General features: G+C 40.2%; 1 protein-coding gene across 1 annotated transcript; it reads right to left on the reverse strand.

Annotated features, from left to right (window-relative positions):
* Positions 1–699: 699 nt before the first annotated feature.
* sat2a.1 (spermidine/spermine N1-acetyltransferase family member 2a, tandem duplicate 1) lies at positions 700–11,515 on the reverse strand. The gene is made up of 6 exons (XM_006801704.2): positions 11,164–11,515; positions 10,820–10,871; positions 7,033–7,116; positions 5,780–5,881; positions 5,648–5,688; positions 700–5,488 (listed from the first exon to the last, which is right to left on the reverse strand). Exons 1-6 carry the CDS (start codon positions 11,224–11,226, stop codon positions 5,321–5,323), a joined length of 510 nt encoding a protein of 169 aa, XP_006801767.1. The 5' UTR covers positions 11,227–11,515; the 3' UTR covers positions 700–5,320.
* Between the last annotated feature and the right edge of the window lie 14,347 nt (positions 11,516–25,862).

The following is a 25,862-nucleotide window of genomic DNA, read 5'->3' on the forward strand; positions in this document are numbered from 1 at the left end:
TGGGAATCGGCATGTTATTTTGCGTCTGTCAAACTTTGTTATCCTTGATATTTTTCATAGATTCAGCTAAAGAAATGGGAACAAATGATGTGTTTTTGTGCCTAAAAGTACAGTTTAAAATTGGTCTTTGCTAAGTTGTCTGTTTTGTGTTGACGCAGCAGTGGTTCGTCCCTTCAGTCCCTGAGTTAAAGGGCCTTTTTTTAGTCTTGACTGATTTATTTGTTTGTCTTGTGGCTTAACAAACAAACCAAACATTTCTTTGATGATGACCAAATACAAGGACTGGACTGAAAATGAGTGAAAAAGCAGCCAGTGTCCAAAGAAGAACATTGAAAGAGCTTCAGAAAGCCTGGAGAACTACTCCTCAAGAGCACTTCAAAGAATGTCTGCAAAGCCTGGCTGCTCGGAAGTAAAACACAAAGAAATGAGGACTAAATCAAGACTTTTGCACAGTATGTATTGAGCATAGTTGGAGAAAAAATTAAATCCAAACTGGGATTTTTAAAAATGGGTGATGTCAGTACGCCCCCTATTGAATATTGAGCTGCATTAAAGTTTTAACTCTGGATAGCACAACTCATCTACTTTGTAGTAATATTCAATCTATACGTCTGATGTTAATAAAATAAAGACAAACAGACTAAAGAAGAAATGCGCAGCTACACATGCATGTCACCTTGAATTCTGACAGATTTTATTACTCTAATCAATGAACAGGTGGACAGTTTCTGGTTTTCAAGACAGTCACAACATGAAACCACCGACTCTCGTACATGTTGAGTGTTTTATTCATTGTTTGTTTTTACACACAGCAAATGACCCCAAATTCAAGCATCTACCTTTTGTGGCAATTTCATGGCTTCGAATATCAGATGAAAAACTTATGGATCCATTTTTGGTGATTTTCTTTTCAGTGCTTTGACTTCAGCTGAGGAATTTACTGCTCCTCTGTGATCCGAGGGAATTTATGCACCTCATGAAGCTCTTTTTTAAAAACTCAGCGGATGAAGTCAAAAATGCCCCGAAAAGCCTTAATTCACAAGGTTTCCACACAACTTTTATTTTCGGTAATTTCACAGACGACATCGGAAATATGAGGACATTAAAGACACCGACCTCACCGGGAACACTGAATATGAGCTCTTATGGTACACTGGATAACACGGCCGCACAGCCGTGGAAATGAGAATGCGTCACGGTTGCCTCCTCTGCTATTACACAGTGTTGTAATCACACACACACATTCAACACACTAAAAACTGAGGAAACATCTTAAAAAATATTAAACTGGTGAGCTGCTGCTCTCTGTTTTATGCACAAAGCATCTCTTCTGAGATTTACTGCAGTCGTGACTGACAGGAACACGGGCTGAACTTTGATTTTGAAGTGCTTTGGGAAATCCATGTTGGGAAAACAGTTTGAGACTGAATAATTTATAGCACTTGGTCTGAAATTCTGATGGGAAGCTGCAGATAAGACATAATGATCCCCTCGTGATCCCTTGGACTCGGCGTGGATTTTTGTGGAAATGCACTTTGTAGCAGCACAAAGATTTACTTTGCAAAACTGAGCTAGGCTGCAGATTTTGCACATTAGACATGCAATATTTCGATGTCCCAAAGATGGATAGCTAACTAACTAAATAAAATAAAATACCATGCATTCCAGAGTGAATTACTTTGTAAATGCAAATTGCAAAAAGTAACAAAGAACGGTCAGCGGTTTCTACTTGTTTAGAAAGAAAGAAAACAAACCAAATGTAACCCCCAGCTCAGCCTGTTTTCATTAAAGTGCTGGAAAGACGCCCTCTCTGAGAAAAAAAAAAATTGAGACTGAATATAAAACAGAAGTGCAGACCAGAATTACGCCGCTTTCATTTTAGCGAGACAGGTTCAAAGACGTGCACTGAGCCTGGTCCAAGATTTTCTCTTAGTTTTCAAATACGACCAGATGGATTGTTTTTGTTTGACTCGAGGCTTCGTCCAGGTCTTTGAAACCAGTCCCGCACGTCTGGCTGCAAAGATGGAGGTTTTAGTCTGAGTCCAGCTGATTCCTTTAGCGCACACTCTCATCACAAGACCTCAATACACATAAACAGCTAGAAAAAAGAAGAAAACAGTGCAAATACCAACGCTGTGCTTCACAACAGCTTCGCAGCGCTCCTCATCTGGAAGACGAGAGGCAGAGGTGACTGACTCTTTGGTTGCTGTTGTTAGAGTAAATTTAAAGGGATAAGATACAAAAAACCTTTAAAACAGTCGCACACTGAACATATGTCTTAGTGTTGCAATGCATAAGATTTTTGAGGATCTTTGTGCAAAAAAACCCCAACAAAATTCAGATCATATCTTATACCTTAGGTCACAAGTTGTCTAAAGTGTCACTACATACACATGTATCACACCCTGTTGTCTAAATGTTTCATCATTTATCACACAATTCTTAACACGTCACACAAGGAAAACACAAAACAGCTTCAGTGTCTCTGCATTGTACTTTTCAAATGTATTGCACACATTTCTTCCCCATTCCAACACTTGACACTGCATATTCTTTTCAACATAAAAGTAAAATGACCATTGGCTAAATCCCTGCCCGGCATAGTGATTGTCCTGTTTCTCCACAGTGCAGAGACAGAGTTGTTCTAGTGCTCGTCAACAGGTACCGGAGAAGACCAGAGAGCCTCACATTTCACAAGTTTATAGCGAAATTCAGGCATCGTGTCATTATTCTATAGGCACTAACTGTGCAAAACATCATCTGAAATATGTGTAATATTGGTGTAAATCAGACAATTAATTTTATGTTACTCATATACGGTGGGGGAACTAAATATTTGATCCCCTGCTGAATTGTAAGTTTGCTCCCTTCCAAAGAAATTAATAGTCTCTTTGATGGTATTTTCATTTTAATGGAGAGAGACAAAATATCACCCAAACATCCAGCAGATTAAATATTTATAAATGTATTTGCATGTCACTGAGTGAAATAAGCAGTAAGATGTTTCTTGTAGTTGGTCACCAGGTTTGCCCACATCTCAGGAGAGATTTTGGCCCACTCCTTTTCACGGAAACTCTCTAAATGCTTTTCTTATCTGCTGCTTGAAGATTGTCTAGGCCAGTGTTTCCCAACCACTGTGCCGCGGCACATAGGTATGCGTGCCGTGGAAAATTATCTGGTTCCACCTGATTAGTACTCTAAGCCAGCGGTCTCCAACCCCCGGGCCTCGGACCGGTACCGGGCCGTGAGAGTTGAGGCTCAGGTGTGAAATGTATGGTTTTCAAGGTTTTTATTGGTTTTCAGCGTTATTTTGTTATCGTTTTTATCGTCTACTCGGTTTTCCTGGGTCTTTTCACGTGTGTTATGAATAAATCTTCTTTTTTTCGGTACCGGTGCTAGTTTTATTTTGTTGTATTTATCCGCGACACGTTAAAGGCCGGTCCATGAAAATATTGTCGGGCATAAACCGGTCCGTGGCGCAAAAAAGGTTGGAGACCGCTGCTCTAAGCAATCAGCCTGAGTAACAGGCAGAACAATTACATTCTCTTCCACTAGAGGGCAGTACAACTACCTGCTCTAATTAAATGGGTTGCCAACTGCCAGTAAAACAGAAGAAGACGAAGAAGATAAATATCTGAAAAGAAAAAGTAGTCAGTTCGATCTGGGTCCTGGAGAAGATTCTGACCCAGGCCCTTGCAGTGGTCAAAAGAAAAAAAGAGGTATACTGGGGACAAACAAGCCAATTCCACTATACCTGGTGCGCAGAGGAAAATGATCAATATGCTCTTTGTGACATTTTTGTTTGGTAGCGTTGTGCTTTTTCTAATGTGAAATATGTGCTGTGGCTCCAAAAGGTTGGGAAACACTGGTCGAGGTCACTAATTTTTATCTTGATGGGTTTTTGGGGGTTTTTGCTGGAAGACCCATCCATGACTCATTTCAGTGTTCTGACTCAGGGAACAAAGTTCTTGTCCAAGATTTCATGGCCCCTCAGTACAGTGAAGTGGTCCTGTACCTTTAGCTGTAGCATGTTTCCACCTCCGTGCTTGACTGTGGGGATGGTGGTGTTTGGGTCATACTCAGCATTTCTCTTCCTCCAAACATGGCAGGTTGAGTTGATTTTCTTTCTCCCAAGCTTTCACTGAATCATTCAGCTGACAAACTTAAGTCAGGCATTCTTGAAAAGAATAAGTTTACAAGTATTGCAAGATTTCATTGCATTGAATCATATCTGTTATTAACCTCTGTCTCTCTTCCACAGCATGTCTTTTATCCTGTCTTCCTTCTCTCACCCCAACCGGTCGCAGCAGATGGCCGCCCTTCCCTGAGCCTGGTTCTGCCGGAGGTTTCTTCCTGTTAAAAGGGAGTTTTTCCTTCCCACTGTCGCCAAAGTGCTTCCTCATAGGGGGTCATGTGATTGTTGGGTTTTTCTCTGTATCTATGAAGCGCCTTGAGGCGACTTTTGTTGTGATTTGGCGCTATATAAATAAAATTGAATTGAATTGAATTGAATTGAATTTCAGTCCATTAGAGAGTAGTGTGTTAGCAATGGTGTTTTTGGTGACTGTGGTCCCAACTGCCTTCAGATCTTTAATAGTGCACTGGTCTACCACCTGTCTCATGATTATCCTCACCTCATGAGGCAAGACCTTGCATGGAGATCTAGGCTGAGGCTGACTGATGGTTCTTTTATACTGTATGTCTTCTATTTGTGATGGTCCTGTGGCCCATCCCATTCCTGTGCAAGCTTACAATCTTGTTCCTGACATCCTTTGACAGATCTTTGCTCTTGTCCATGGTGGTGGAGAGACTGAAATGTGGAATCATTAATTCATTGGTTGACTGTAATCCGTGTGCCACATAGTCACACAGCCAATCTGTGGGAGCCAGAATTCTGGCTGGGTTGTAGGGGATCAAATACTTATTTCAGTCAATGGAAATATGCAACTCAGTTTAGAACTCTTATGTGATATGTATTCTGTCTCTCTCCATTAAAACGACAGGTATTTTAAAAGTTATATCTCTTAAATATTATACTGTGGTAGGGGTGTGTTTCTACCAACTTAAAGTGATCTGTAAAGTAAAGGCTAGTTACCAACATGTAGGTGACATTTGCTGCGTAAAAATGGTGAAAAATGTTATAGTTAATATTGCTAAATGGCTTTAAAGTTAGAATGTTAAGGAAGGCAGGGATTAGCAAACAGTCAATAAAAATCAGCTTGTCAAGTTTTGGAAAGAGGCCACTGAGTGGTGCTCCATCCCTGCAGTGTGTGGGCTGACCTCATGGCTGCAAAGGTCACGAAAGGTCATGAGGGCTGGGTTAAGGTTGAGCCAGGTGCTCCAGCGCCTCCCCCTCGCAGCGCATGCAGTGGTAGCCCATGGTAGCAGTGATATCGAAGCTGCCCTGGCTGAGGTAAAAGTCCATCGATGGTTTGTTCCAGTCCAGGACGGTGAAGTCGAGCTGGTGGCAACCAGCAGCCAGAGCCAGCTACAGGGGAGCAAAAACAAGAAGGAAGACAGGAATGACTGCTGTAGATGTAGCATGGAAGCTGTTTCTGAGACACTGTTCAGCATATTTTCCTGCAAATATTGAAAACAGGAAAAAGCTCAAGGTTTATCTTCTCCATTATTCACATGTTTCACTCACCTGTGCCACCTTGCTCATTAGTGCTTTACCAACACCTTTCCCTGAAAGACAGATCATGTGCATTACTTGAGATTTCCTGCAAATATAGGGTCACAGTGATGATGAGACATCTTCTCAGAGGCTGTACTGTACCTCTGAACTCAGGCATCACATACAGGTCCTCCATATAAATGGCTCTGCCTGACCAGGAGCTGTAGGAATAGAAGTAAAGTGCATAGCCGATCTTTGTGTGCCCTGAAAGAAGAAAACGTAAAAATAATCGTTATTTAGAAGAAGCTAAATTCAGTATTCATGAAATTTGTGTATTCGTTTTGGTGCTCCTTCCCACTGAGTGAATGACTCTGAACATTTATCAGAGTGATTATTAACAGCATAATGCTTTACTTTACACTGTAAACACATAAATATGTATAATTTCCCTCACATCAGTGAAAAAAGTGATATGAGTTGTGGAGCTGCTCACAGTTAATGTGCAACAACCTTTATAAATGAAACCTCACATTTCCCAGTGGTGAGGCTGGTTAGGTCATTTTAACCACTATTACTTTTTTGTTTTTGGTTCCTCGGAGGCAGCAGAACATCTGGAGTCATGTTTCTAGTGACTTGATGAATCTGATGATTCTGAGTCCAAAACTGTTTGGCTGCTAACTTCTCTGCTGATTGGCTCTGGCCAGTTCATGGATTTATTGAGTTTTTTCAGCAGCTCAAAGCAGCACTGATGAGAGCGGAACACAACTTTAATGAGACCCAAGACATAAGTAGCTACTTCTCAGTATAGACTCCGATATTTGAAGTCAGCAGATAGTGGACAGTGGTGACTGTGTGGAAAAAGGCCCGTGTCATGGAAGGAAAAAGCACAGCTGGGCAGCAGAGCGTATATTACTGGTCTAATTACTGCATTCTTAGGAAAAGCACTTCAACTTTGTTATGTAAGAAGTGTTTAAGGAGGGAGGATACATGTGCTGTGTGCTGCTACATTAGGTAACATAAGTAATAAATAGGATGATGTAAATGGACGCTATATGGAAATTAATGTTTGTGTTAAGTGTAGCTACCGTTTTCCAGTTAGTGCGACACAAGTAATTGTGCAAAAATATATAAAATGTTAAATTTGTTTAGCTTTTTGTATCTTATAGTGCTGAAGTCTTGCTATTGAGTCTACAGTTAGCTTAGTTTTTGACCTTTTGGCTTTACTTGATATACCTCTACAGTTTACTCCTGGGTTTTCCTTTTTGTTTCTCCTGCTCGCTCTCTCCGTTGGTAAGTTTCTGTTACTGTTAGAGGTTCGTCACCCATCAGTTTTAAGTTTGTGTCAGTAACCGGGTTACAGCTGTTAGACAGTAGATCGCAACAGTGTGTGTGAAAACTGGGCGTAACACGATCACCTTCTTTGGTTTTGTGCTGTTCTGGCACCTCAGCGATGATCCCATGAAAGAACGGGTTCTTGGAAAAGCCATCCTGCTCCAAGTCTGAAAAGAAATTATAGATGCTGTTACACGGTGTTTTCACAAGGGGAAATTCAGTTTACATTTAACAGTTTGAGGCTTTTCATCAAAATGTAATCTTAGCTAAGAGAGAGCTTTAAAACCAGTTCTTGACCTTTTGTTGGAAAATACAGGTGGTTTTTCCTCAAAGGTCCATAATTCCTAATTTTTAGAATGAAGCTTCCTGGGAAAACCTGTTACCTGGTGGTAGAAACAAATGGCTCGCAGACAAATACTTTATTATAGTGTGATAAAATCTACTGGGCTTACATAAATATATCTGAACACCAAACTATACTTGATACAGAAACTTTATTTTTTGGTTAGAAGAGTTTTTCATCTGGACGATAAAGTCCACATTACATACTCTGTGTATTTATTCTCATTGCACTTCCTTTGGTAGTTTTCACATCCACAACTGAGTTCCCCTAAAGCAGCTGAAATCTGCATTAATCAAAATGTCTTTTTTATTGGCTTTTTTGTTGCACTGTTGACTTTACGGCTACAAAAGAAGATTTACTATTTTTTAATAAATAATATCATTGATTTTTTTCCAACATTTACACTGTGTGATATGTCCAACTAACTTTTATAAGGTCAAGAACACAATTTGAACCTCTATTTGAAGAGAGCGAGAAATGAGAGTCAAAGTTTGTAACCAATCAGAGAGAGTTGAGAGATTTGATTAACCAATCAATTAACCAAAAAAGCAGGAATGGTTTGACAGCTGGAGACCACTGATATTTTTCCCTCCTCATGTTTTCTGACTATTTTTTCACTAGTTTTTCATTTGGCTAGGGTCAGTGTCACTACAGATAGCATGAGGCGATACCTGGTCCCTACAAAGGTGGCACAAGTAGTCCCAACTCCTCCAGGGTGGCACATTAATATATGCAGGAGTTTTGCTGTGTCTCCCAACACAGTCTAGAGAGCATGGACTCCAAGAGACAGTCAGTTACTCTAGCAGAGCTAAAGAGGGCCATAGAAGGCCCTTAACCCATCAGTAGGACCAGGAACTGCTCCTTTGTGCAAAGTGGAACAGGATGCCAGAGCAGCACAATGACCTTTAGTAGGTAATCGATGTGAATGTTTCTCACCAAACAATCAGAAACAGACTTCACAAGGAAGGCTTGAGGGTTCAATGGCCTCTATTTGGCATTGGCCATAGAATACCAGTATTGGCAGGGCCACCACTTGCACCTTGTGCTTTTCCCAGATGAGAGCAGGTTCACCCTGAGCACATGTGACAGATGTGAAAGAGTCTGGTGAAGCTGAGGAGAATGTTATTCTGCCTGTAACATTGTTCAGTGTGACTGGCTTGGCTTGGTTTGGTTGTGATCAGTGCTCATCTCGGGGGCTATAGCCAAGGGGGGACACATAGACCTCTACAGGCTCGGCAGCTGACAACTTATGTGTTGAATTCAGGAGCACTTCTCTGACTAAAGATAGCTAACTGACAACAACTAACTGCAAACGAGAGGAAAGCTGAACCTGAGGAATGAACAGAAGTAATTCTAAAAGACAGAAAACATTTTCCTGCATTCTCAAATTATGTCATATGTTGCTGTGTAGCTGGCAAGATTAGGACTCAATAATGCAGGACTCAGAAGTGACACTGAACTCAAAATTTAGATTTATTGCTGGATTCACAGGGATCAAAAATACAAAAGAACTTAAACTAAGCAGATACTAGGATGCTAGTTTACTAACTAGGAAACTACACAGAAGACATTGAGCGTACGGGACATACAGCAAGAGGGAATGAGTGACGAGGTGACAAAGGGCAGAGTGATGGAGTGGAGACACCTGTGGAACACAGCTGAACAGAATCCATCTAAAGAACCAAAGGAAGTGAAACTGAACAGGATGAGAGATTGACAAAATAAGACAGGAAACATAAACACAGACAGAAACCCAGACTCAAGGCACAATAACTTGCCGCAGGAAAAGCAAACAAACACAAAGACATGACCGACGAAGGAGGCAAGACTCATTTGAGGTAACTAACAGGGAGACTAGACAACCGCAGAGACGGAGCACAAACATAGTGTAGACAGACATGGAGACATGACTAGAGAACAGACAGGGACCACAAATGATGATAACTCAATAATGGAAAGCCCAGAAGACAACTAAAATATAAACAAACTACAAAGGATATAATAAAATACTCAAGGAAGACTACTAATCATAGTAATATACAAAAGGAGCCAGACTAAATACAGACACAAAAACCTTTAGAGAAACACAAAGCCCTGAGCCCATGGCCCGGGGACTCTGACACATTAATATGATGGATGCTTTGTTTATGGTGTTTACACTTGTTTGTGATGCTCTGTGATATATTCACTATTGCTTTATGATAACCTTATTGATGTTGGTTTTAAATGAAAAGAAGCTTCAATATATTTAGTTTAAAACACCCTGTGGCTCTCGCTTCTCAGTAAGTCTCTCTCTGTCTTCTACAATCTCAGACTGTGGTCCAACTTATATTTTGGTGTTCTGCAAATATTAAATGAGCAATGTTGGTTCTTACTTCTACTCTAACTGAACACTCAAATCACTTTAATACAACTTGCCTCTTTCACCCATACATACAAGCACTGCTTTTCTATCCTTTTTTATGTAAGTGCTTTATGGCAGCCCGTTCTCACTCCCGAGGCGTAACATGCCGACGTTTTGTCACGTCCCGGGGCGTTCCTGAGGAACGCAAAAGGAGACCTTCGGCGTTCTTATGGTACGCGGCGGGTTATGGGCGAAATCCAGTGCAATGACGCTCCCGCGGTAATAGACGTTCCAGCCCTAAACCTAACCTTATCCCTAGCCCTAACCATAACCTTTTTCCTGAGCTTAACCATGACTTTAATGATGTTAAATAGCGTGTTTCTAAGTGATTTGAAGAAAAAGAGCGAACATGTGTAGATTGAGTCCATATGGTTGTCATATTTCCTCATTTTTCTGAGGTCGTCATTTAGGAACGTGGTGGGTAGCCGAAAACGTAATATGTTGACGATTTGTCACCTAGCGTAAAATGTTACGGTTTGGGAGTGAGAACGTGTTGGTTATGCAACATTCACACCATTCATACTCTGGATGCATCAGAGAGCAACTGATTGGCATGCAGACTGGAGCAGGTGGGGATTGAACCAGCAACCTTAGGATTAGTAGGTGACCTACTCTGCTTCCTAAGCCACAGTCACCCCATTTTTGAATAAAACGTTATTTTGACTTTTTGTGTTGTACAGTTCCCAAAGACTGAGTCTTGAAGTTCCCCTTTTCAGGCATTTATAAATCCTTTGTAAAGTATAGATGGTCCTCACAATAGATGTGGTGACACAAAATACTGAACTAATGACAACTGCCTGAATTAAACATGAATTAAAATCTGACATAAGTAGTTATAAAAGCTCCATTAACACACTCACAAATCTGTATGTGTATAAAGCTGCTTTTAAAAACTTTAATTAATTTACCCAGACTTTCTAAATGATGCCAAAACAAAGAACATGGTTTTACTCGATGTAATAATTTATTTGTGATTAAAGATATTATATATGTGCCTATAAAGCAAGACTAAACATTTATATCCAAGTTTATAAATTACATTATAATAACCACACTCTTAATCATTATTAAGCATTACGGATAAAATCAAGGCAGAAACTTGAGACATCGCTACATACATTACCTTTCTGGGTCACTTTCACATGCTCTGCCAGTTTCTCATACTCTGCCAGTTCCTGGACATAAACAAAAATAGCATCAGCTGCCATCATTTATTAGGACATCCCAGACATCAGTGTTGCTCAGCTGGCAGTAAACATGCATTTACAGGCAGTTTATTAGCCTGTTTGCACTGAAACTAACGAGCAGGACGAGCACAGTTCATCCGATAATATCTCACTAATCTAATAATAACAGCAACACCGTGTTTATGAAAAGCCCTGCTGACGTAAGCCACTACAGGCTACTTAATAATGTACTCCGAGTCATACACGCAGCTGGACCGCACGCGCGCACGTGTCCGCTCACCATGATCATCCGCGCGATGTCCTTGCAGTCGTCCAGGTTGGCCGCGCGGATGGAGAAGTCCATGTCGAGTGGATGTGATGCGGTGATGCTCACAGTGCTGCTCCGGCCTGTCGGAGCACGGATGACGAGCACTTGGAGAAGTACCCAGCTCTTCGTCTAGCCTGGACCAGCACGCCACAGCCTCTCAACGGAGGATGGAAACTGAATAAAGAGCGCCCTCCTCCAGGTAGGAGGTGACAGGGGGGGGTGAGTCAGCTCCTCTTGCGGACTGGAAAGTGCACCCGAGGATTAGAGGACGTCCATTAACAGGCTTTAGCTGCAGTCGTTTAAGAGATTGCTTCCGGATGCTTTCAAGAGCAGCATCCTTTTCGCTTTATTGGTGTTCCTCTGCCTCCTGCAGGGGACAGAGCGATCCTCTAGGGGGCCCCAGCGTAAAAAGCATACACCGGTTCCCCTTGAAGTGTTTTCCCGTATTTAAACTGTTGTAAATGACTTTTCGGGCCTGTAATCTGTGAAACGTGTCAATCATATCAAATCATTTTGAGCCTCAAACAACACAATAGCTCCAGTCATGTTTATTTATTCAGCTAAAAAGTCTTATCGATATTAAAAGTGTCTTTTTATAAAGAGATCTTCCAAGAAGGCAGGTAAATACAGATGGTTTAAGTGGCCAAAAAGCACTGGGTTGATTATAATGTAGGAACAATATTTATTTTTATTTTTTCTTGAGCCTTATTTTGTACAGGTAGTTCCTTTGAGACTCAATGTCTCATTTACTGTGCTTTGACTGTTCTTCCTGTCCTACGCAAGGCCACCTGGGTTGGCTGGAAGACTGTTTACTTAGCTCGGCAGGGCGAAGGACACTGTCTCAGCTGAACTCTGGACACATACAGACACATATATACACATACGAATATACACTCATCCCCCCTCCAAACGCCTTCAACGCTTATTCCTTTCCGATGCTGACGGTGGATCAAGGAGACCAGCGCATATGCTGCAGGCCCGGATGCACAGGCTGTCTCTCACCCTTTACCCATCCCTGTTGCTTGTCATGTGTTTCTTTGGTGTATTAAGAGTTTTTTCATGTGCTATGTGCAGAGGTGGTTTTTTTCTGTTCTCAAACTGATCTCCCTGTTGGAGCTCAGTCTGGGGGGAGTTATTATTTTTTTCATGTTGTGCATTTTCCATTGTTATACCTCTCTGACCTGTCGTCCCTATGTGATGTTTTTGTGTAATGTATGCATGGTCGGAGGGTAAGATGGCGCCGCCATTGCGTGCAATTGGTCGGCAGCCTTAACATGAAATTTCCCACTCGTGGGACTAATAAAGGTATCTTATCTCTTACTATAACGCAGAGCCATAAAGATACTTGCAAAACAGGTCATTATTTTATATATATATATATATCCTATTATCTAAACCCTGTTCACTACAATCTATTTACTAATATAAGCAAAGATATTACAAATGAAAAACACACAGAAACATCAGATATCACTTTTTTGGCTCAACACCTTCCGTCTCCTTTCAGCTTTACATTTATTAGCTCTACAAATGCACAGCAGCCTCACTCAATCACTTGCATTTTTCTCCCTCTTTGTTGGATTAAACCTGCTACCCCTGCAGGATTTGCTATTAATTTCAGTTAATGTAGGAGGATGCTTGATCCATCAAAGACTTGCATACTGTACAGCAGTTTAAAGGTCCATGTTTTCGCACAAGTTCACCACAAATCAAAGCTGAAAATATAGATTTAAAAAAAGGTAATTGCTGCAAAGTAAACATTGACCCTGGGGGAGCTCAGAGAGTTTTGGGCTCCAGGAAAATTACCTGTTTTCCTTGGCTGCTAACCCAGCCTTGCCTCTACAACGAATCAAGGCAAAAACTTTCAACTTATCAAAGTTTACATGTTCAGGGTCATTAGGACCAACAGGATAATTTTAGCTCCATCTCAAACAACGGAAATATCAGCAAATAAATTATTATTTTTTTAGCCTCTAGGGGGCAAAACGAGTCTTTGGAGTTTGGCTTGTAGCTCCATCTCTGTGGGTGCTGCTCTTCTCAGTGCAGTCACAGTGACTCCTCTAGTTTCACAGAATCAAACTAAATTACACTAAATTCATCCACAGACGCATTAAAGCAGCAGGCAGCGAGTCTGCGTGGTTCAACACCCACTGCTGATACATAACAGCGGCCTCTGCGTGGGTGACAGCGTGTGGACGGAGGATTCGTTTTATTTTTTTAAATCATAGTCTACAAAACTTATGAGATTTTTATTTTTTTAAAAGTCAGCTAAAAAAAATTCACAGAAGCGGGCAGACGGGGTTAAATTAGGCTCAGATGTGATGATGCAGAGTGCGGACATGTAATCAAACTGTGAACTACAGCTCCAGAAATAATGATGACCTCATGACTTTATGCTGGTTCTCACAGGATGAAGGTTGAGAAACAGAATAAAGTTCCCTACAAAAAAGAGAGAGAGCAGAGTTAGAGGAACTGAAAACGCCTTCGACATCTCAGTGGGAGCGTTATGAAAGTCTGGAGTAGATTAAGGATTGTCATGTTGCAGTTAAGACAATAATCGGTTTTAATAGTTGCTTCCTGAAAAGTAAAAAGTACAAAGAGAGGCGAGTCTTCAGCTGTCAGGCTCCTCTCCTGTGTTACCGGCTCTCAGGTTGAATCGAGCTTACACCTTCTGTAGTTTAAGATTTGGCTTTAAACTTTTATTTTGATAACAGTTAGGGCTCTGCTGCATGTTATTAATGTTTGTCTACTCTCTCCTGTGTGTGCTTCATGGTCTCTCTATGCTACTTCTCCCCCCCTCTTCCCTTTCCCTTCAATCACCAATCAGATGGCTGCCCCCCTCCCTGAGCACGGCCCTGCTGGAGGTTTCTTCCTGTTAAATGTTCTTCCTTCCCACTTTCACCAAGTGCATTCTCACAGGGGACCATTTCATTGTTATGTTCTTTCTCTGCTATTGTACTGCGTTTATTTCACTGCACGAAGTGAACGTTTTTTGTTAAACGCTGACAGAATTGAATCAGAGCTCCCCGTGGAAAGCTGTGAAATGCATTTCCCCCTGATTCAAGCATCCCCCTTCGTCAAACTCACAATGGCATTCGCTCATAAAAACAGAAGTGGTTCAGCGAAAATACCACATGGGTTAGATCACTCTCTGACACCAGCTGCTAAACGATGAGTTTCAACAGCCATGTCAGCAAATGCATACCCACAGCCAGTGGGCAAAGTCTGCTGAAGACCCTCTGAGTGATATTTTACTGGAATTTAACAGCCTTATTATTCACAGTGATACAAACACTGAGTATGTGCATTTATTATACTTCAGAGCTGTAATTAATTGCAGTTTCAAGGTAGTTGTACTTGACAATTGAGTATTGAGCACTGGATTGCTTTTGTTGTTTTCTACTGCTCTATGGGAGCTCAAAGGAAGATGAATTTTTATATTTCACAGCGTTATTTTAGTAGTGGATTTAGACATTTTGACACAGTAAAATAGGTGGCAACAAGTATTTGTGCATACTGTTGCTGCTATTCTTATAAGGATTGGAGTCTATCTTCCATTAATCATATGTTTTCCACGGGAGCTTGTTGCGTTCCTGTGGAAAACATATGATTGTGTAATGATGGTCGATGTCAGGAGAGGCTTTTAACTCACCCACAAGCAAACAACACCTAATTATTCTGTTTGATTTACGCTCCACAACATGCCGTGAGGCTCTTATTTTAAAGCTGTGGTCACGTCAAGTTTCTCCTGCTCACAAATCAGCAAAGCCTTTTATTTTTGTCATGTTCATTCATAAGGTGTCACTTAAACCAGAAGCCAAAACGGATGAATGTATTAACGGCTCTTTTACTTTGCATCTGACATTTACCGAAATAAAACACAAACACAGGTGGGCGGTGGCTTTTCTCTCAGCCGGTTGCGACACAGGGAAAAAGCTGCCAGTCCTGTTTTAACTTCATACTGGGAGGGCAGCCTCCTGCAGGTCTGTAAAGTCACCCACTTCCACATTTTGAAACGCCCAAAGCTCTGAAGCAACCAAACCCCTCCCCTCCTGAGAGTCCACACGCTTGCTTGTTGCTTGTGAAAATCCCACCCATTATCTGCTCTAATAAAATTATGGTTGCTATATATTAAAGCAAGGGAGAGGAGAGAAGCCAGCATGTGACCTCAAACCAACAACCTTCATATCATTGATCTGCCTCCCCAACCTTTGACCTACTGGACCCAGACAGTCACCAGTTAGTTCTGCAGCCCCATGCTGATACTGCGGGCTAAAACCACTTGTCATAAAGATACCCCATTACAGTAGTGTCACACTTATCCTTGATAATAGTTGCCTAATTAATTGTCAATCATCATTTGTGCTTGCCTCTGTAATAAGTGACAAAACAACAGCTAAAACATTCCTTTTAAGCTTATCTTACCTGCGTTTCACTCAGACTACACAAAAACTACAGCTGGCTTAGTCATGTGTGAAATCTGGTTTGAGCTAATAATTAATGAATGATTCAGCGGTCATCTCAGCGAGGGCTGCTGTATAATCTCACATTAAGGCTTTCTGAGCCTATATGTTAACTCTTTGCATGCATTACAGTATAAATAAAAGCAAATGTGGTTTGCTTGAGATGCTAAAAATACATTTTGTTAGCAATTTGTCACAGTACACGGCTCTATGCGGAGTAGTGGGTGGGGAGGAAATGAGCAGAGAAAGGGGGATTTTGTTGGGCTGGCTTCAAATTTGTTCTCCTGGAAAAAAAAAGTGTCTATTAATAGCTGCAGCAAGACTGTGTGGCTCTTTAAGGCTGACTAACGGCTCCTTTCATACGACGCAGGGAGAAAAGCGGAGCGCTGCCAGCGTTTTCATCAGCAGCCTCTCTGGAGCTGCTGATGACGTGCTTCAGACGCCACTGACCGTTTTTACAGACGCACTTGAGGACTCACAGGCAGTCAGAAGCAATAACACTGCATTAGTCAGTGCAGTGTGAGTGGGAAAGAGGCCACTGATTGGGCTCTACGCCGCTGACAAATGCTACAAAAACCCTGAAAAAAGCATTGGTGGTGCGCAACAACACAACTCTCATGTCATACTTATTTAGCTGTACGTTAGTAGTGGTGTAGAGAAAGTAATTATATAAAAGCAGTATGCAGTGTCTTTACTTCACAGCATTTTTTTTAGCTTATTGGGCCCTGCAGCTTTGGCCAGGAGCTGCTTATCTTAGGAGAGATTTGTATACTTTCAGGCTCTGCCTAAAGGCAACAATATTTATCTATTACAACATCTAAAGCTCGTTTAAATTACATGTTTGCTTGCTAGTCAGGCCAATATCCTTTTATAGGCAAGTCCTGAAACTTGGTAGCCAATTTGGATTAGATTTAGGCAGTCATATGAAACTATAATGTTTAATTTCAGAGGTCACTGGGACACAAACGCATAGAGGTTTCAGTCAACTCATCAAGGCATGATTTGAACATGATTGTTTAACTGGTTCCTTTTTCGCTCTTGGATTGGCTCTTTGGGGACTGAAGCAGTACAACTGCCATCTTTAGCTTTGTAGATTTCTTTCTTATCAGGTTTCTTCGAGTGTCACGTCTCATAACGTGCATTTAAACCATCTCTGGTCAAGCTAGCTGTTCACCTTATCGTCATTTGTTATGCTAAGCTAAGCTAACTGGCTAGAGAGATAAACACAATCTTCTTCTCAAATAGTTCATGAAAAAAGCAAAAAAAAACAAAAACAATTTTTCCTAAAATGTCAATCTATGTCTTTGAAAATATTATAGTTGAACATGAGTTAATTCTTGAAGTGTCTTCATAAGGCTTTGGATACACACACCCACAGGCCTAGAGACCGGTTAACGACTACTGGTTATAAGAGAAACACATGTATTCTGCAATTAGTCGCTACAGTTTTCTGGCTGTCACCAAGAGAAATTGATCAGAAAGAGCATACCACCAAAAATCTTCTTGTAAATGTTTTGGTTGCTAGCAGACTGCCACAGTTGACCTGACTAGCCTGCAAAAAACTCTCCATTTGCTCACTGAGCTGTAGTGAAACTTGAAAAAGTCTTTAGTCTTTATTTACGGTTTATATCGCACTTTTCACAGTGTCAGTACAGCTTACTGAATAGTTTGTGAACATTTGGACACTAATCGGTGCATTTCATGTAAGCTACATGTGGCTGTGCCAATCTGCTAGCGACCAAAGCAGATTGCGGCAGCACCTCCTTGCAACTAATTTCATGGAGGCAACAGCAAACAGTTGTGAAATATACACTTTTTCCTAGTAACCAGCGTTTAGTCGGGGCTCCCTGACCACCTGTAGGCCTGTTGACTGAGGCTTTAGCAATGTATATCTCACAAACGCTTGCTAACTGCAAGGAGGATGCTAGATGGTTGCTGTCTGGTCACTAGGCCTGAGTGACATCTCTTAAACTCCACTGGTGGCATGAATACCATTTTTCCAAAAAAAATCCCCTCATTAGGTTTACATAACAGTGACTCACAGCTTGTACTGCTCATTAAACCATTTAACTCTTTGTCGTCCTTGAAGAGACTGCTCACATCGAAATGACGTTTGTCATCATAAGACAAGGATGATCACTCAGACCAACTGTATGTGGTAACGTGCTTCCCTGTAAGGAGATAAGTGAAAACGATCTGCTAAAAGAACCACCCCACCCCACAGCATAACACAGTCACAAGATACCCTCGCTGCAGGAGTCAGGCTATTTTTTTAATTTGTAGCTGTCAGTGCAGACATTTGAAACATTTTCCATTTTCACTTCACCTCCTTCAAGCTCAAATAAAGCAAATCTAAAAATGATGTCATACAATAACTATAACAAAGGTCAATCCAAAAAAAGGAACAAAAAGAGGAACATTTTTGGTTATGACCAGTGAATGACCAATTAAAAAACAAACAAAAAAAACCAGCGGCTGCACAGAATTTCATAACTGATCTGCTGATGGATCATCAAAGGGATGTAATGCACCAAAACACAATGAGCACTCACTGAAAGCTCCTTCCTCTTCAACGAAATCCTTCTACTGACATATTACTGCCATATTGTGTTACATTGTGCCACATTATGCCAAACAGTCCTTTAGAAACAATGACATAAATAGAGATGGTTGCATTGATTTTGCAGATATTTTTAGATAAAGTGTCAAAGACACATTTCCGGGATGTTGTTTAATTTGGGCGATATCCAGAACATGTCTATCATAATAGCTGGCGCCAAGCTACAATAAGGGTTTTGATCTCTTATGACCTCATTTTAAACAAGTGATGCTGAGGTACAATTTCATATGGGAACAATGTAATTATTATAGTTATAGTACCACCTTTTATGGCAAATACACCTCTTGAGAAAGTTAAAAACTTTCATTCTTTTTAACTGGCAAAATTGTACCATTTTTAATAGGGACATGATGCAAAGTGATGGTGTTAACCGTCACTCGCTGTCATCCAGCAGTCACAAGCACTAAAAGAACCCAAGGTCTTCTGTTTAGAATAATGAATAGAAGACGTCTTACATAACACTGACATTATTCACACCCCTGAATAAAAAGAGAATTGATGGCATTTTTATGCCAACTTCAGAAGGTCAATATGGAAAAAGCTTTACAGTCAAGTCCCGTTAGCGTCATTACGCAACCGTTTTAAGAGGAAGGGAAACATTAAAAATGGTTTCTAATGGGACATTGAATATGTTGTAAGTTGTTTAAAGATGTCATGAACTCAGACAGTATCCTGTTCAGGGTGTAACAACACCTTTCAGTGATAGTAGCCAGGACAGGCTACAGCTACAAATCTAGAAGCAGGTGGGTTTTGACAGAAACTATTCTTGGCTTTGAGGTAAGTGAGTGAAGCAATGAGGGTGCAGGATACAGGAGGGTTATTGACATATGACATGGTAGTACTTTCCTAGAGTTGCCTAGGCAACTGGAACTTGCATATCCGCTAGTGTCCAACCATCAGCTTTAAAGATAAATGCAACAAATGAATCGTTCGCTGTGTAGATGTGGCTTTAAGGGCAAAAGTATGGCATTGTGTAATAATCCCATCTTCATTCTCACCAGATTCATCCCTGTCTTACTGATATTTTGAGAAATCAGACTGTGACTCGTGAGGTTCAATTATTTTATGGCACTGCTTCGGCATTTTGGTTTAGCTTTGGTTTAATTCTGTCACGTTTTGTTCCTCTGACTTTATATTGACCTAATTTCAGGATCAGACAATTTTAAAAAAAAAAATAAAACCTTATAACTGAAGGAGGTACTTTCTTTTTTCCATGACTGTATACGTATAAGGCTTTAAGCCTCAACGAGTTGTGATAAACACGGCAACTTTTGCAAAAACGTCATCGGTCTGATGGTCTAGAATTCAAAATGGTTATCACAAAGATAGCTGAACGTGTTTTTCTATAAATGTGCTCACATTTTGTTTCCTGTTTCCGGTGACCAATGACTTCATTGCTCACTCATGTGGTTTGGATGGGTGGATCTTGAGAAAAGGGCAAAGAGTTCTTCCTGCACAAGATCAAGCCCAATCACACACACACACAGGCCTTATGAACTAAACATCATGATTGCCTGTCAATACTAGCTGTTTCCCCCGTCTCCCCCATCTTCATATCTGGGACTTCAGATCTGGAATTGATCTTTTAATCCAGCTCTAAGGAAGGAAGTGAAGCTCGTTCAAAAATGTTTACTTTAACAGTTCAAACGTGGGTCTTAACCATGTGACCTGGATTACGTTTCAAACAGTAAGACAAACAATAGCTTGATGAAATCAAATTGTCCCAGTACACTGGAATTCAGTTACACTCCACTCACAAATAACGGTAGCCAGTACAGGAAGCCACCTCCTCTTCCTGTTTAGTCTAAATTCTGATTGGTCCCTGAGTTTTAGAGCATTTCCATAACAAAGCAGTCAACACCATATTCATCAAGTTCTAAAAAAGAGAGAAATAAGCAACGTACGCGGCTGAAATAAAGACAAAACAAAAGAGGAACCAGAGATTAAACCTGCCTCCTTCAGCTTCCATAAACTCCATTTTTGGACTTTTTGTGTGTGTGTTTTCAAAATGAGTGCCCTCAATAATAAGCTCATGAGAAGGAAAGCAAAGCCCAGTTCAGGGAAAGTATTGTGATAAAATCTATTCAAGTGGCTCAGTGTCTTTTGTGGTGCTTATCATGAATAGGTCACTGAGAAGTGTCTTAAAAGACTCAAGTTTTATTTTTCCGGGATGTTACATAATCGGCTAATCTCTCTTTTTGGTATAAAGTTTCATGGTGGACCAAAATGCACAAGAAAGTCTTGAAAATACACCTCATGATATGAGGAATTCCCCCAGACAAACCCATGTTCCTGTCTGACCTAGGGGAGTTAGGCTTAATCTGCACAAGTTTTTTCAGACTGAGCAGGGAAGAAAAAGGAAATGACATCATCAGCAGACTGACGTAACCCTCATGTAAAAGATTACTAGGTGAGTAAAAAGCAGACATGGTGTCATTCCTTCTGCTCCACATGGGCCCATTAAAATGCCTTATTAGGACATCTGTGTCGGAGCAGTCAGCTGGCAGATGTTGGTTTTTGTTGTCACTTGTTTTTTTTCGGTCAGCCTATCTTTTATAACATCCCTCACACAGCCCTGAGTCATGTGATTCCTGTGAAGGTCAGGCCACTTGGCTACTTTCTCGCCATGGGACTCTCGCCTAGTGGGATGTCCGGTAGAAGATTAAACAATAGCCCTGCAGGTTCATTTTCAGGAAATGATAAATAGACAACTAGCTTTACTGTAAATCAGAGAAAGAAATGGATTTATTACTCTGGCGTGCCTCCATGCCAGTGTCCAGGTAAAGATGCAATTATAGCTCCGGGTTTCACATGGTAAGCTCCTGGCAAACCCTAAATCTGTGCTGTTAGTCTGGGATAAATTACAGCTTTCAGTCCTAACACAAACAACTAAGTGTTATTTATAGACCTGAGTCTCATATGTCTAGTCCAGTGATAACTCTTCTTTAAACCTCCCAGCTTCCCTTTCTGATCCCAGGTCTGTCAAGAGGTACATTTCCTGTCACCCTTTCATTCTTAATTAATAGTCAAAACCGAGGTCTACAGAGTTTACAGTCAACAGCAGCATACGTAAAAACGTATTGCTAATGCAAACATGCTTCAAGTACTGAGACTATTCCGACTGGCCCTGCTGTCAAAATGTTAAGCAGTCTCTCACGTTTGCACACAAAGGTAAACCTGATAAGACTTTCAACAAACTCTCTGAATTTGTTTGTTGTTGCTAATTTATGCAGCTTTTACAGTGCACTAAAAATGCCCACAAATACAAATATAGCACGCCACAGCATTTAAACCACTTGCCTGAAATTGTGTAAGCCCCCAGCCTCTTTTTTTTTTTAAAGGCTTGATGCTTTTTAAGACGTTTACACAGGACTTCTGGGTCTAACATTTAAAATTAGCATGTCGTGTTAGCATTTGTCTCAAAGCACTACTGCGTTTTAGGTGAGAGTGTAGCCCTACATATAGGCACAGTTCTCACAATGAAAGAGTTAACATACTGATATTTAGCAATGTTTACCGTTTCTAACTATCTTAGTTATGTTTGTTAGCATGCTAACATTTGCTAAATAGCACAAGTGCTACATCACAGAGTAGCATGTAGTAGAATAAGATGCTTTTGGAGCTTGGATTTAATAACGAAACAGCTAGATTTAATGGTTTTGAAGCATCTGCACGTCTTTATTATCAACGACTATGTGAGATATATGACTTGGTTATTGGATAAACAAGCTGCAATAAGTTAATAAGTTTCAATCTGGCTTTTATAGAGCTCACTCCAATGAGACAGCTCTTCTTATAGTCTCCAATTAGCTCTGCTGATATTAGACTGGACCCCAGCGTTTGATCATTAAACTGTGCTCAATTGACTGACGTACTGGGTGTAACAGCGTCAGCTTTTGAGTGGTTCTAATCATATCTGTCTCACAATTTTTCCCTGTAGCTACTCCTAAGTTCTCTTCCACTTCCCTCGTCTGTGTGCCACAAGCTTCTGTTTTGGGGCCTCTGCCCTCTCTGTTACATCTGTTCCTTCTTCAGCATATTTGGAGTGCTTTTAGAGACATTTTTTATCACTGCTGTGCAGATGGCATTCGATTGTATATCTTTTTTAAGTCCCAAGATGTGCTTTGACTCTATTAAAAGTTATGTGGCTGATAACTATCTCCTGCTTAATAAAGAGAAAACAGAAGTCAATGTTTGTGATCCCAAATGAATTATGCCTTAATCTTGTTCTCCTTGCTACGTTTGCTAAATCTTCTTTAAGGGATTTGGGGTAAACACTATTGCTTGAGCTCTATTGTATCTTGCTCTGAAATGGAAAAACTGTTATTTGTGCCTTTATTTTGCCATTCTTCATATTGTAATTTATTGCTCACCTGACTTAACAATGTCTGCAGGTTATTCAGTACTTGGATATTATAAAAGTCCTTTTAGCCACATTGGTAGCCATCTTGGTATTGTCTTTATGTTATTTGGGCAGCTCTTTTGAATTCTTTTTTAAATTTCATTGGTTAGTAGGACATGGAACAACTTGTAGAGACTGACCAGTCAAATATGATCCATATTTTGCTAGCGCTGTCCCAAAATAAGATTTTATGAAGACTTTTCCTCCTGGCTGTTATAATGCCATGTGAGTCTTTGAAAATTTCTCTGATGTTACGCTACATAAAAACTATATTTTATTGCATTGTGGTATTAACGTAGCAAATAGGTTAAACCCTGCTATTTTCACAGACTACAAACAGTAAACATCAGCTCCATAAACATCCTGCATTTCCATTAAAGCTTGCATGAGGCATATCTTAACTACAAACACACTGACTTACATAAGCTAAGTAACATCCTGAGGAAATTACCTCTCCCTTAAAACCTACAGTATGGGTGTTAGCTTCAGGCCACAAAAAAAGAAAGAACTAAACAAAGAAAAGGGATTTGTGTGCGATTAAATAGATTTTCAACTGGCTATACAACAAATATACAGTATTTTTAGCCTCCTCAAACTATACATTTGTGATGTTTCAATCCTTGTCATATGCTGAAACACCTCATTTCTTCTCTTCCTTCTTCTTAAACCATTTCCTTTAGTTTTGGTTAAATAACAGTAAAGCCTGACTGTGAAGCCAGACTGTAAAACAAAGCCCCACCAGTAACTTCTTTTGAAAAACACAGTCACTTCCTTCTGAAACCAGAGGCCTGTTTCACTTGTCCGGGAAGGTGTGACCTGAAGCAGATAAAGGATTTGTACCTCCTGATTAAATCCCTCTGAGTGAAAGAGCACCTCTCGTCACTTAATTGTATCAAACCCATAAAAGTATGTAAATAACTGTTGGACTAACTGCTTCACTTTTATTGCACCACAGAAATTCTGTGTTATTTATATTTTTCATGAGTAAAGTTAGGCCATGTTACTGATACTAATTACTATTATTATTATTATATGTGATCACTGTAGTTTTGTAATAAAAAACGTATTTAATATTTGTATTTAATTTATGGTTTTGTTTTTGTTGTTGTTGTTGCATTAGGACGTTGTGACCTACATAGGTTTTAGGTTTGTATCTTTTACGTTATATTAATCTTTTATGGTTTAATTTTATACCAACCAGGACTTCTGACTCAGGCTCTTTTTCGTAATTTTGCTTTCAGTAGCAAAACATAAGGGGACAACTGGTCGTACTGTTTATGTATTAGCCTATCAAAGCATATGTCCGAGCTAACAGTACATTTACACTGAATATATCAATTACCATTTCTATTTCCTTTCCTTAAACTCCTTCCTATAACAATGTAAAAGAATGGTGTGTGTGATGGTGTGCATGAAGAAATCTGAAATAATCACAGTTATTTACAAATGTCATCTTATCAGTGTCTACATATTGCTGATCATTTCTTAACGTGCCAGTATTAATGTCTAGACATGCTTGTTGCAGTCAGTTCTCACCAAATGAGCGAAGGTTAGAACCAACACCTCACCTTTCCATACCTAGCTTTAGTTTTGTTATTGTGTGCTTTTAGAAAGATATTGGCTCCATGTACAGAAAGTACAAGATAATTGAAATTCAGCTTCTCTCTCACCTTAATATAAAAAGAAGACTTAAGAAAAAGATAAATGATGTTTAAGGGAATACATAAAAATCAAACCTATGTACAATAGTGGCAGTAGTGCAAGTGCAGTAGCAGACATGTGCATAGACAGTAGTAGAAACGACCAACAGCAGCAGGAATGGCAGTGATGCAAATGGTTGCAGTAAAGTGCCAAAGACAGTCGGCAGCGTTAAAAGATTTGAATGTGTTGATTCCTTATTGAGTCCATTATGTAGAAGCATGCTTGCTATAACCCTCCACTTCACAGGCACATCATTTAGAGCAGCTATTCTAACATCAAGGAATACAAGTTATTGTTTTTCTCTGCGCCATGACCCAGCCCATTCTCAAAACAACTCAAGAATGACAAAGTTATGTAAGGCGTCTCTGATGCAATTACAAAACATCACTGTGCCTTACTTGATCGCACTCGTCAAACGGGACACTTGTCATACCATACATGGACAAAAAATCTACCCCTATCATGTTGTCTATTGTAGCAGACCGACCCATAAATCTACAGTTACCATTCCTGTTTTCATAACTCCACGCCTCAACCAACTTCCCCCTACAGGTGAACTCGTTTATCACTGAACACAGTTTACCAATGCGTGTGCCGCTCGAGTAAGAAAGCGGGCAGAAAAAGGCACTGCTGTCACACTGACATGATGCTCGCATTTGGATAAAATCGATTTTGGAGGTTTTTTGGAAGCATATGATGCGATTCCTGGTCAAGGACTTAGCAACAAGTTGCAAACGACAAATGTGATACAAAGTAACAGATACAAGATACAATATATTTCCTTAAATGTAAGTATAACGTAAATACAGAAGCTCTAAGTTAAATGTATTAATGCCATTGACATTTTGTCTTATATAGACTTTTGAAACAACCAAATAAATAAATAAACAAATAATTTGGTAGGCTAATTAAAATTCTCTGCAACCATATTTTTGAATTACTCCCCCAGTAAAAAGATACCTTCTGTGCTCTACGCTTGTTTTCATGTTCTGAGTCTACCATTGATCGCTTTAGTGAAGTATTTTTAAGAAGACTTAGAGACTACCACCATAACAATGGCTCTGTGGGCCTTCATAGGAGTATCAGCATGTCAAACATCAGCATTAAAGGTGTCCACCAGGAGCTTCTTGTAATGGGTTTTCATGCCTGAGCAGTTCTTGTATTTGTAATTTGCAGGTGGCCCAGTGATTTTGTGCATATCCTCCGCATGAACTTGAAGGTATTAAATAAAAATCTGTCCTCAGTAAATTTCATAGAAATCTATTCAGCAGCTTTAATGAATTCTTAAAGAGAGTTAGAGTATCAAAACTTGGAACACTGAGTCACTGAGCATCCTTTTTCATATCTCCGGGTCACGTCAGCATGTTATTCTGTTTCTTGTACCTGGAGGGTTTCAGCCTTGACGCCAGACTAACAGGTAGGTTACTTCAGGCCAGTGTGATGCTCGGCATCTGACAAGGATCGTTTTAAGGTAAAAGTTCACAGC

The sequence above is a fragment of the Neolamprologus brichardi genome, chromosome 3, assembly GCF_056152115.1.
Source record: "Neolamprologus brichardi isolate AB-2024 chromosome 3, ASM5615211v1, whole genome shotgun sequence".
NCBI classification, from domain to species: Eukaryota; Metazoa; Chordata; class Actinopteri; order Cichliformes; family Cichlidae; genus Neolamprologus; species Neolamprologus brichardi.